Source organism: Argopecten irradians, chromosome 11, assembly GCF_041381155.1.
Source record: "Argopecten irradians isolate NY chromosome 11, Ai_NY, whole genome shotgun sequence".
NCBI lineage: Eukaryota > Metazoa > Mollusca > Bivalvia > Pectinida > Pectinidae > Argopecten > Argopecten irradians.
This window is the reverse complement of record NC_091144.1, coordinates 16,872,527-16,885,956: the sequence shown is the minus strand read 5'-3', so window position 1 is coordinate 16,885,956 and position 13,430 is coordinate 16,872,527. Positions and strand designations below refer to the sequence as shown.

The 13,430-nt window shown below is 32.8% G+C and overlaps 1 protein-coding gene across 1 annotated transcript in view; it reads right to left on the bottom strand.

Moving 5' to 3' along the window:
• Positions 1–332: 332 nt before the first annotated feature.
• The window catches only part of LOC138334858 (uncharacterized), an 89,629-nt gene continuing 76,531 nt past the window's right edge, over positions 333–13,430 (bottom strand). Inside the window, 9 exon segments of the mRNA XM_069283642.1 lie at positions 333–2,377; positions 4,980–5,141; positions 5,779–5,916; positions 6,483–6,697; positions 7,761–7,828; positions 10,588–10,663; positions 11,497–11,684; positions 12,174–12,387; positions 12,994–13,121. Of these exon segments, the coding sequence (XP_069139743.1) occupies positions 2,023–2,377; positions 4,980–5,141; positions 5,779–5,916; positions 6,483–6,697; positions 7,761–7,828; positions 10,588–10,663; positions 11,497–11,684; positions 12,174–12,387; positions 12,994–13,121 (1,544 nt within the window). The 3' untranslated portion in view covers positions 333–2,022.

Here is a 13,430-nt window from a genome sequence, read left to right as displayed (position 1 = left end):
CTATATTTAAATACCATTTTGGCTTCGAAGATTATCTGATGCGACTAAATGTAAAAGACAGGAAAACAATATGCAAATTTAGAACATCTAATACAAAATTTCCGGTTGAAACTGGAAGATGGGCTGGGATACAACGTAAAGATAGAGTATGTCCACTTTGAAGCGCAGGTACTGGAGACGAGTTCCATTTTTTATTTGTGTGTAACAACCATAATGTAGCCCAGTTGCGTAGTAAATATATCCCAAATTACTACCATAGAAATCCTAATTACTACAAAATGAAAGGAATGTTCTCAATATTTTATAAAAAAAAACTATATATAAAGGTCAGTTTATTCATCCAAAAAATTGCCAAGTTATTATAACACAGTTGTATCACACAGCATTGTGATTATGTAGTAGGCAAGTTTATTATATTTATAGGTACAATTATGAAATGTTAATATGTATGTATTTTTCCATATTTTCTTTGCATATGATGTTACATTTTCCCTGTCATGCATTGATTCTGTTTAAAATTTTATGACCTCTTGTTACACACTATGTTGTGTGTCTGAGTGAATAACTAAAATCTTGAAAATCTTGAAATCTTGAGAAATATTGTATGTCGCGCTGGTGTAAAGCTTACAGGTGAATATCTAGAGAGATTACAAAAATGCATTTCTGAAAAATGTAATGTCGTAGACCTTTATTGAGTTGTCTCAAAAACTCTTGGATGTCACACATCCTATTAGCAAGTCTTCAAAAAGAATTCGCGATGACCTATAGATCACTTGGTAAGCATCTATCCAGATATTCAATGATGCATATCTATCTTGTAAACACATGATAAAAGACGTTCGTCGTAAATGTAAATGATATGATAAGCTTACCTGACCAAATCCTCGATATTCCAGTGGTTACTATCACTGTCATTATTTGCACCCCTGGGTAATGTCATAGAAAAACTGAAAGCATTTCAGGTGACGAAAACTGACCTATCACAGGCTTGTGCTGAGACTTCTTTTGAAGATCACAAAAAGCGACGCCGAACATTCGACATTTGATCTTTTGTCGCACACAGAGCATTCAGTTTTGCTGTTACATAGTTCAGTGGTAGATATAGTAGCAGTGATAGTGACCCCTGGGTTTCTTTTATGACCTGATAAGTATTCCGAGATATATTTAATGTGGAATGTTCACTTGAAGTGATGAGCAATTACTCATTTTTATATTTGAGCAAATTGGGTAACGTTCTATGAATAAATTCTTTCAATCTATAAAACGTGTATCTAAAGGTTCACTTCATAAAAACAAAGATAACAATAATTATGATATACAACAAAATATACAAATTATTATACAAAATACGAAATTCACGTCGTATTCCCAACAAAATTGCATTATTTTCTCTCCAACACATGATATGATAATCAATGCTTAGATATATAACGTTTTGAAATGTATGCAATTTCTTTCGAATAATAAATCTCGCCAACACATGTGTATTTGTGTGATTATAATAGGAAGTACGTTTTGCATGTAGCGGCTCCAATTACACAATGTGATATTGAACATTAGTACCTGTCAAGAATTGGTCGTCAATGGTGCTCTTTTGATTTCAACAACAAATGAAAAGGATAGTCCCTTGTAAGCCTAAAAAAGCACCTGCAAATGCATGTTATCAATAACACACTAAAAACCAACCATATATATTATGAGAGTATCTATAAATGAATATCAGGCAGACAAATGCAGCAGAGTTATTTCAGTATAGTCAGCCGTACGTACGAAGGCATAATATCATAGTGATACAAAAGGTGATAATAGTGAAACCTATTCAGTTTAAAGCTAAAAAATACGGATAACGACATTATTTAACAGAAATCACTAATCAAAATTCAGTTTAACATATACACATATATGTATAATACATTTGAAGAAAATCCTTACGGACGAAATCTATAAGAAATAAAAACAAAAAAATGAACAAGCTGGACTAAATGTATCACAGATTGGACATCGGTGGATTATCTTTCCCATTTAAATGTCATTTACCAGTTCTCGACTCGATCCCGAGGCACGTACTGAAGTCATTAATGAGATAGGTTCCTCATATAGATTAGAGGATCTGTCCGGTAAAAGTTTGGAATCGGAAAGTGGACTTCTAGGAATGTTACAAAAACGACACATAGAGTTACACAAGTCATGTTGAATACCGTCATTCCTTTCATTCACAAACACATTGTGGTAGCCACCGTTTAGTAATGACGGCATATCGGTGTTACTCAAATTCCGATTGTAAATTGAGGATCGTTCATATTTCTCTGCTTCTAGGTAGGAGATTGTAGAATTTCGGTCTATTGACGAGCAAGGTTGACTGTTCTCTTCTTTACTACTGCAAACACAAAAACCGTATTATTTAACACAATTACCTTAATATTTGATACAATAACCGTAATATTTTAACACAAAAACCGTAATATTTAACACTAACTGTAATATTTAACACAAATACCGTAATATTTGATACAATAACCGTAATATTTCACACAATAACCGTAATATTTAACACAAAAACCGTAATATTTAACACAAAAACCGTAATATTTAACACAATAACCGTGATATTTAACACACTAACCTTAATATTTAACACACTAACCGTAATATCACACAATAATTGTAATATTTAACACAAAAACCGTAATATTTAACACACTAACCGTAATATTTGATACAATAACCGTAATATTTCACACACTAACCGTAATATTTAACACACTAACCGTAATATTTAACACACTTACCGTAATATTTGATACAATAACCGTAATATTTCACGCAATAACTGTAATATTTAACACAAAGACCATAATATTTAACACAAAAACCGTGATATTTAACACAATTACCGTGATATTTAACACTAACTGTAATATTTAACACTAACCGTAATATCTAACACACTAACCGTAATATTTAACACAATTACCGTGATATTTAACACTAACTGTAATATTTAACACGATAACCGTAATATTTAACACAATAACCGTAATATTTAACACAATAACCGTGATATTTAACACAATTACCGTGATATTTAACACTAACCGTAATATCTAACACACTAACCGTAATATTTAACACAATAACCGTGATATTTAACAATAACTGTAATATTTAACACAATAACCGTAATATTGAACACAATAACCGTGATATTTAACACAATAACCGTAATATTGAACACAATAACCGTGATATTTAACACAATAACCGTGATATTTAACACAATAACCGTAATATTTAACACACTAACCGTAATATTTAACACAATAACCGTAATATTTAACACAATTACCGTGATATTTAACACAATTACCGTGATATTTAACACAATATCCGTGATATTTAACACAATTACCGTGATATTTAACACAAAAACCGTGATATTTAACACAATAACCGTGATATTTAACACAATAACCTTGATATTTAACACACTAACCGTAATATTTAACACAATAACCGTAATATTTCACACACTAACCGTGATATTTAACACAATAACCGTAATATTTAACACACTAACCGTAATATTTAAAACAAAAACCGTAATATTTAACACAATTACCGTAATATTTTATACAATAACCGTAATATTTCACACAATAATCGTAATATCACACAATAACCGTCATATTCAACACAATAAAGGGACATGCTTATGTATGTCCGCCAGTTAGGGTTCTATGAAAGTGTCTATCAAACTTGGTCAAGGCCCCGAAACATTTAACCACGTAACCAAGTTTCGAGAAAATCCGGTAATATTTGGGAGAGTTATTGAACGGAAACAGACGGAAATGGAAAGTTTCGTTAATCAAAGGTCCAAAGTTACAAATATCGCTAAGATTTGTGGCAGTTATTGCACGGAAACCAAGCGTTACAGACGAACAGACCGAAATTAATAATCCCCTCCCCCACCTGTGTTATATTTACCACAATAACCGTTCAATATAATATATTTTGAAGCAAGAAAATCATTTTCAAGGTTTGGTTGATGGCATACAAACATTGGCTATGAATAAAACACCTTTAAATATTGACATTAATGAACACAATGACTATAAAACAAATACAAACTGGAACGCTGATATAAAACAACATTATGGATTTATGATGACACATTTAACTGTTTTATGTTTTACATCCTAAATGTATCATCATGATACAGAAGTTACAAATAAGGTCAAAAACTGTTACCTTCTTAATTGCCATAACATAACAATGAATGTATCAAAATATCAATATAAAAGTAAAGATGCCGTAACGAGTTAAAAGTACCGATAGACATATGCCGTAACGAGTTAAAAGTATCGACAGACATATGCCGTAATGAGTTAAAAGTAATGATAGTCATATGCCGTAACGAGTTAAAAGTACCGATAGACATATGCCGTAACGAGTTAAAAGTAACAATAGACATATGCCGTAACGAGTTAAAAGTAACAATAGACATATGCCGTAACGAGTTAAAAGTAACAATAGACATATGCCGTAACGAGTTAAAAGTAACAATAGACATATGCCGTAACGAGTTAAAAGTAACGACAGACATATGCCGTAATGAGTTAAAAGTAACAATAGACATATGCCGTAACGAGTTAAAAGTAATGATAGACATATGCCGTAACGAGTTAAAAGTAACGACAGACATATGCCGTAATGAGTTAAAAGTAACAATAGACATATGCCGTAACGAGTTAAAAGTAATGATAGACATATGCCGTAACGAGTTAAAAGCAACGATAGACATATGCCGTAACGAGTTAAAAGGAACGGTAGACATATGCCGTAACGAGTTAAAAGTAAAGTGTTCTTGATGCAGAATTTGATGTTTGTTCTTTCTGAATATCCCTTGCAGTATCAAATTAATTTACCAGCCTACAGTTACATTACTTGCTAAATACGTAATACAAATAATCGATGCATACCTGAACGAATCTGACGAATGATAATAATCATCGGAGACAGAGACAGACAGATTAATGTAGGCCTTTGTCACTTCCAGCATAGCTTCTAGTTGTTGTCGCAGGTCCACAAACGAAGGTCGACTGTAAGGCCGTGGATGCCAACAAGACAGCATGATTTGATATCTGTAATTGATCAATTGACTTGACATATATAGCAACAACTATTTTAACATCTGGCTTATATACCCCCATGAACATTGCCTAAGGGAAAACCAAATCAAGCAACGAATATAATGCCTGAACTAATTAACTAGAATGAATAACAGGACTGAACGGAAGATATATACAGCAAAAACTATTGTCTGTCTCAATGAAGAAGTATCAGACAGGCTAATTAAACACCAAAACAGCTGTCATGGCTACATTGGTGAGACCTTGAGCAGCAGGACACTATTTCTCTAGCTAGTATATAATGAAAAGTTAGACAGAAAAAGACGATAAGATTAATTTTATAGTTGTAATATCATATCCAAATTTTGTTTTATGATAACGGCTTTATAAAAGTCTTGAGATTATACCACCCATACTTATGATAAATGGTTTGATTTATTAATGGGATGGTATTCCTTTATAGAATAACATCACGCCACCAACACTGGCACAATGTGCTTGAATTATTGTTCATCTTGTAAATGTCATTTTAGTTTAGTGTTATTTGATATTTGAGTGAACGAAGCGGTAACCCGTAAATAATCACATTACAAACATTTTAACATCCAAATATCATAGAACTTTGTTTATTTTTTTTATCAAAACTCACATGTCTGTACTGCAATTTCCCGGATTTTCCATTCGATATCCGTCCTTTAACAGCCTGAATAAGTCCTCGTTCGGAATACCAGGGTACGGACTCCCTCCCAAAGTCACAATTTCCCATAGGACTATCCCGAATGACCATCTAGAGAGAATAAAAATAAGATAGATTAATAAGTCAGACTTTAGCATTTGTGTTAATTTTCATATAAACAAAGAGGTTTACTGTAAAAGTGAAATTATTCGAGTTGTGGGAGCTAATTTCATTTTCATGTAATCTCCGCGCAAACACACCAACACGTGTAAATCGGGACATGTCACTGATAATAACAGTCGATACGCTGACTTAACAAAAATATCCTTTCACGAAAATATCTACAGTAGGAGCACAAAAGTACTTGGACACGTCATGTTATATTTTTTTACTATATATTTATGTTTAATACTTTTTTCTCCTTTTCTTTTCTTTTGATTTTATGTTTTGTTGATGTCAGAGTTCGAGCAAGGACGTATATGAGAATAAATCCTTGGTTCGAGCAAGGATCACAGAAAGACATTTTGGAAATGAAAGATCACATCTTTAGAAATCTTGGAAGTGATTTATAAAAAAGTTGTGTTGCTCTACAGATGTCTGTGTCAATCGTGTTTTACTGAACACTTAATTCATGCCCATATATGAACAGTCCAAGACCGAGTATTTTCATAGCTTACACGTCGGATTTGGTGGTGAAGATCTGGTCGTAGATTGCTTCTAGTGCCATCCACTTATACGGCAGTTTTCTGGCTGAGGTCGGCTGGTACATATTAGTCTCGTACACATCTCTCGTGAGACCAAAATCAGACAACTTTAGACGATCGCAATCAAACATTAAAATGTTCCTGGCAGCAAGATCTCGATGAACATATTTCTTTTCGGCCAGGTACTCCTACAGAACAAATTGATTTTAATGATAAGAGTCTAAATCAAAATAAAAAGGTAGTCATTTGCTATTACATTGTAATACGTATACACAGGGAATATTGCATTTTATGTAATTTTTTCTTCGTGACTTATCAGGTTATTATTTAATCAGATAGTTTTATTCTACACACAATGACAGATAAATGAGCGTCCTCACCTGCCATAAATAACTTGTAAGGTTGTATACCCCTCTCAAGGACACAAGGACAATAGATCTGGGCCCGGCACCATAAAATTTTCTCAGACAGATATTGTACTCAAGTATATGATTTTCCATAGGCTTGAGTAAAAAGTTTGTCTGGAAAAGTTTTATGGTGCCGGGCCCAGGTCTTTGTTTAACAAGAAGGAAATCGTTTTATTAAAGGAGGGAATGAACTACGTCAATACCTGATAACTATATAGAACTACACACGGTGCCCCAAGCTGCCTGCGTTGTAGATACGTTATATACCAGTGTGTGTATAACCCAGACCGTATAATTATATATATCTTAAACAAACAATAGTTTGTTCTAACTACCCGTTGCAATGCAATATCAATAATGTAGAACAATAATATATATATTCATAACTACATTTGAACGTCGAGCCCATTCACTCTGTAGTATGTATTGATAAACTACTTAATTTGAAATATAATTTCATCTATAACCACATATTTCATTGATAATTCCCGTTTGTTATAACTGTGCCAATTGAAGAAAATAAAACTCATCGCGAACTTGTGAACAGGGCTTGTGTGATAGGCATGCTTATAGATATTTAAAACCTATTTTAGCCAGCAAGTCAGTTATATTAGAATATTCTAATAAATATTTCTTGAAATGAAAAAAACATGAACTGTCAACAGTCAAATATCAATATCAAATATCAATTATATTTTAACAATAATTTGGAACATGATTAAACAGCTTTGTTTTCAATACTCGTCAAATCTGAAAGACGATATTTGTCTTTCAGTGTGCAAGTCACCTTGATTATTTTAAGCCACACACGTATGATGGTATATATAGAGTATAAACATCTTACCATTCCCATGGCTATCTGTCTAGCATAGGACAATAGACGGGCTTGTGTAATGGGTTGTGGGTCGGAATCTGTGAGAAAATAAAACACATATGAACGGACCATCTTTATCATGTTTCTCGACAAAAACTATTTCTAAAACTTCCAGGATCATTTAAAGGGACAATTCAGTATAAGATTACATTAAATGTGCACAAATATCGCAAACAAATCAGTTCTAATGGAAGTTAGATTATTTGGTTTTAAGTGGATATGTGTCTGACAATTACACGTTGTGGTCGAACTTTAACCCTTACCAGTGCACTAAAGCAACTTTTGTTTAGAACTACTTAAATCGCTCGTACAGTGGTATGTTTACCTTATCATGTGCAAGCTGTTGCCTAAACAAACGATTTTATCAACTTCTCAGTGGTTATGTATTGTATTTATTTAATCTTCGTGAAAATAGAAAACATGAAAATATCTTTTACCTGCTTAATGGTATTGCTATACGATTTGGAATTTAAATGGTATCAATTAAAATATTTAACAATGTTCTGGAATTTGTCAATATCTTTGCTATACGTTTGATAAGGAATATAGAACAATACATATATGTCATATTTTTGCTTCGTGGTTATGTAACAGAATTAGCCTCACTGAATTGTAACTTAAAGGACATGTCAGGTTTATGATGTGGAGAAACCCGAGAAAACCGTGTGAACCCGCAACCCGTAGGTGGCGTCTCATTGCTTGTATGTTGGAGACCTTTACCACGCGACGTGCATGACGACGATTAATAAATAAACTGTTACTGTAATACGACATCTACAAAACTATGTAATTTAAGTCTTATCGGCAAAGCTGGCACTTTTAAAATAAATGTCATCAAGATCTGTTGTTACATTTCATAACTTTATGGCGAATAATTGTATTTATTTTCTATCATGGATACATTAAATGTTCTAGAACGTACAGTAATATCGCACAGAGGAGGAAGTGTGAACATATTAAATACCATATATTAACAATGTGTTTCCGGCTGTTGTGCCAAAATCTAAAATATAGCAATTTAATTATAATCCTTATCCATTAAAGCCAGATTTGATTTTTGGAATTTAATATTAAGCTGCAAACCATCCAAAATTTATGCATGATCATGTATGATTCATACTGATAATACTATTGGTAGTTTATATCATTTGCTTACTACCTTATACCATACAATTGCTATCTTATATCAAACCATTGATAGTTTATATCATACAATTGATAGTTTATATCATACCACTGTCATCTTATATCATGCCATTGCTATTCTATATCAAACCATTGATAGCATATATCATGCCATTGATATCTTATATCATACCATTGCTATCTTATACCATACTATTGCTATCTTATACCATACCATTGCTATCTTATACCATACCATTGCTATCTTATATTATACCATTGCTATCTTATATTATACCATTGCTATCTTATATTATACTATTGCTATCTTATACCATACTATTGCTATCTTATACCATACCATTGCTACCATTGCTATCTTATATTATACCATTGCTATCTTATATCATACCATTGCTATCTTATATTATACCATTGCTATCTTATACCATACTATTGCTATCTTATACCTTACCATTGATATCTTATATTATACCATTGCTATCTTATATTATACCATTGCTATCTTATATTATACCATTGCTATCTTATACCATACTATTGCTATCTTATACCATACTATTGCTATCTTATATCATACCATTGCTATCTTATATTATACCATTGCTATCTTATATCATACCATTGCTATCTTATATCATACCATTGCTATTTTATATTATACCATTGCTATCTTATACCATACTATTGCTATCTTATATTATACCATTGCTATCTTATACCAAACTATTGCTAGCTTATACCATACTATTGCTATCTTATACCATACCATTGCTATCTTATATTTTACCATTGATATCTTATACCTTACCATTGCTATCTTATATTATACCATTGCTATCTTATACCATACTATTGCTATCTTATACCATACCATTGCTATCTTATACCTTACTATTGCTATCTTATATCATACCATTGCTATCTTATATCATACCATTGCTATCTTATATTATACCATTGCTATCTTATATTATACCATTGCTATCTTATATCATACCATTGCTATCTTATATTTTACCATTGCTATCTTATACCATACTATTGCTATCTTATACCATACTATTGCTATCTTATACCTTACCATTGCTATCTTATACCATACTATTGCTATCTTAAACCATACCATTGCTATCTTATACCATACTATTGCTATCTTATACCATACCATTGCTATCTTATACCTTACCATTGCTATCTTATATTATACCATTGCTATATTATATTATGCCATTGCTATCTTATATTATACCATTGCTATCTTATATCATACCATTGCTATCTTATATCAAACCATTGCTATCTTATATCATACCATTGCTATCTTATATCAAACCATTTCTATCTTATACCATACTATTGTTATCTTATATCAAACCATTGCTATCTTATATCATACCATTGCTAGCTTATATCAAACCATTGATAGCTTATACCATACCATTGCTATCTTATATCTTACCATTGCTTTCTTATATCATACCATTGCTATCTTATATAAAACCATTGCTAGCTTATATCATACCATTGATAGCTTATATCAAACCATTGCTAGCTTATATCATACCATCGACAGCTTATATCATACCATTGCTATCTTATATCATACCATTGATATCTTATATCATACCATTACTTTCTTACATCATACCATTGATATCCTCAGTCATATTGGAGAACATACCGCTGTCCTCATGTCTAAGTCTGGTAGTAGCCTGATACTGGGTCTACAAAGTAAATGGCATAACATCAACACACGACATCTTAGCTAGCGACTTTTAACAACCAAAACAAACTGCTAGACGACTATAGAAAATTATAGAATCGCATATAGAACTGTCAAGTAGATATTAAGTAAGATATTCGTCTGGTCAGTAAACGTGTGGCCGATTGCTTTAATGTTTTTGTTTGATTTATTAGGTTTAAATCGTTTTAGTAACTTAGGTAATCTAGGATGGTCTCCCCTGTATGTGATGCGTTAAGTGTGTGAACGACTATAGATTTTTAGGAGGCTGCGGTATACTCGTGTTGATCTCCGTATAATAGTAAAAAAAATAGAGGAAAATAAACACACAATTCATTCCGTCAACAGTTGACAAACGATTAAATGAAATAAGCCTTAGGATTACCATCATTATAATCAGCATAATACTGTTAAGTGGTAACTATCCGTATGTTACTGAAATCCACCAACTCAAAACACTCGAAAAATACTTAAGAGTTGTACTACAGAAGTACAAAAGTTGTTATGGAGGAGTACAGTATGTACTGCTACTTATGTACCTGTCCACAATGGCTCTGATCCCGACCGATTATAAATTAATTACAAACAAAACATTACTAATGTTGTCACCATTAAAACGTCATTCATCTACGATTAAAACGAACCCATCGCGAATAATTCTGGTAACTTAACCGCGAAATATGGACCCCGCGAATTTCAGTTTCAACAAAATTTGGTTTCAATTAGATTAAATTGAATAGGGATTAAACAACAGGTAATGTCAATGTAAATTCTCTCTCGCGAAGTTACGCACTATGCAGTATTGAAGACTCTCACCCGCGGTCGTAATTGGTGTAAGTACTCTCTGAGATCGCCGAGAGGGCAGTAATCCATTATCAGACAGATCTGCCAATCATTTTTGGTACAGCACCCGATGATACTGACGATGTTTGGATGGTGACCCAGCTGTTTCATCGCCTCTATCTCCTTCAGAAGGTTCCGCCTCTCAACCACATCAGGGTGATCTTTAACACAAAACGTCTTTGTTAATCATGTGATGGAACTAAACATTGTATACTGAGTATGTTTCTCTTTTTTCACAGGACAAATATAATTTACCTAGAAATATATAAAAAAATAGAAACACGTTTAAACGATAAAGTTTACCATGTATATTAATTATTATGAAGCGTAGTAATTATCCTTGATGTCAAGCTTCATATAAGTTTGTAATATATCTATAAGCAAATGCTATCAACCAACTTGTGAATCCTTGTAATTTTTATTGTACTGTGTAAAAATAATATTCCCTTAGAAACAAGCAATGCATTCATGATGCTTTTGTGAATAAGATTAATACAACAATAAATATTTATGATTTCTGCGATTCTGGGTAATTTCATTTGCTAAAGCTGGCCAATTAGATTATTTTCTAATTAAAGACTTATGAATGACATATAAAATAATGGATGGCGGATAAAATGTGCGCAATTATCAAGATATTCAATGCAAACCTTTTAACATCTTCACTGCTACGATAGCTTTCTGTTGGTCTTTACCATCTTTTCCCGGAATCACTAATTCCGCTTTAACGACCTTGCCGAACGCACCTTCTCCCAAAGTGTTCAACAGAAGCAGCATTGAAAAGTCGACCTCATATTCATCGAGAATGATAGGAACGTCAACCCCATTGGAGGCGTACGAGTTGTCATAAAGTGGATTGGTTTCCTGTAATGCAAAATTAATTTCAACAGAAATGTTAGCAGATTATTTTACTTAATGCTTTAAATTGCCTTTCCATTATTTACACGAATGTCCTACAGCAAACAATTGTGTTTTTGGATTGCTATTAAAAAGATTCTGGTATCAAAATTATAAAATTGTAATTTAGACATATTCAGGTTTTAGTTCAGTTAGTAGGTAGGATGGTAGTCCATGGGTTATGGTGACTTGTGAAGGGTTTTCGTGATTTTGAAGCGAGGCAGCTGACTACAGTATAATACTATTATAGTTAGAATGAATAAAAAAGAACCCAACATAATCCATTCCACCACGGTATAATGAAAAAGACTGTAAGATTTCATTTTATTCTTCGTTTGGTGAAGATTTGCACTTTAACGGTACGTGCAGAACATTATTTGTTTAAGAAAATATGGACTTATGATTACAAGTGTAAATATTCTCTTAATAAATAGTACACGGAAGTCTGAGACCGTAATAACTTCTATTTATCATTTTATGTCCACAGTAGCTAATATTTTATTAAGACTCCATGTGACACAATTATAACATGTGACGTTACCAAAGTTGTTATGTTTGTTTTGCCTTCCTTACCTCCGTTCGACTTATCCCTTTCACACGTAATGGGCGTTTCCTGCGATTCATACGACAGAATATAAGTATTACAGCAGACACGACCACTATCAACACAGCTACAGACGACCCAATGAAGACTTTATTTTCTGGAATATACAAAACTTATATAAAAACGGCACCTCGTAATGCATAGCAAGCCAGAAAGCTGACGCTTTTTGGTTAATTGGTTGTTTTTGTTTTTATCTTATTAACATCGTCTTATTAACAGCCAGGTTCAGATAAAGACAGCCTTTTTTGTATGTAGTACGTTGTGGGTGAGGGGAGTGTTCGTCTCCTGACAATAGTGGAACAATTGCCCATTTTATCATATCTGGCTAAACCATACTCTCCTCGTCACCATAACAACACTGCACCTAGTCACATTACACCTAGTCACATTACACCTAGTCACACTG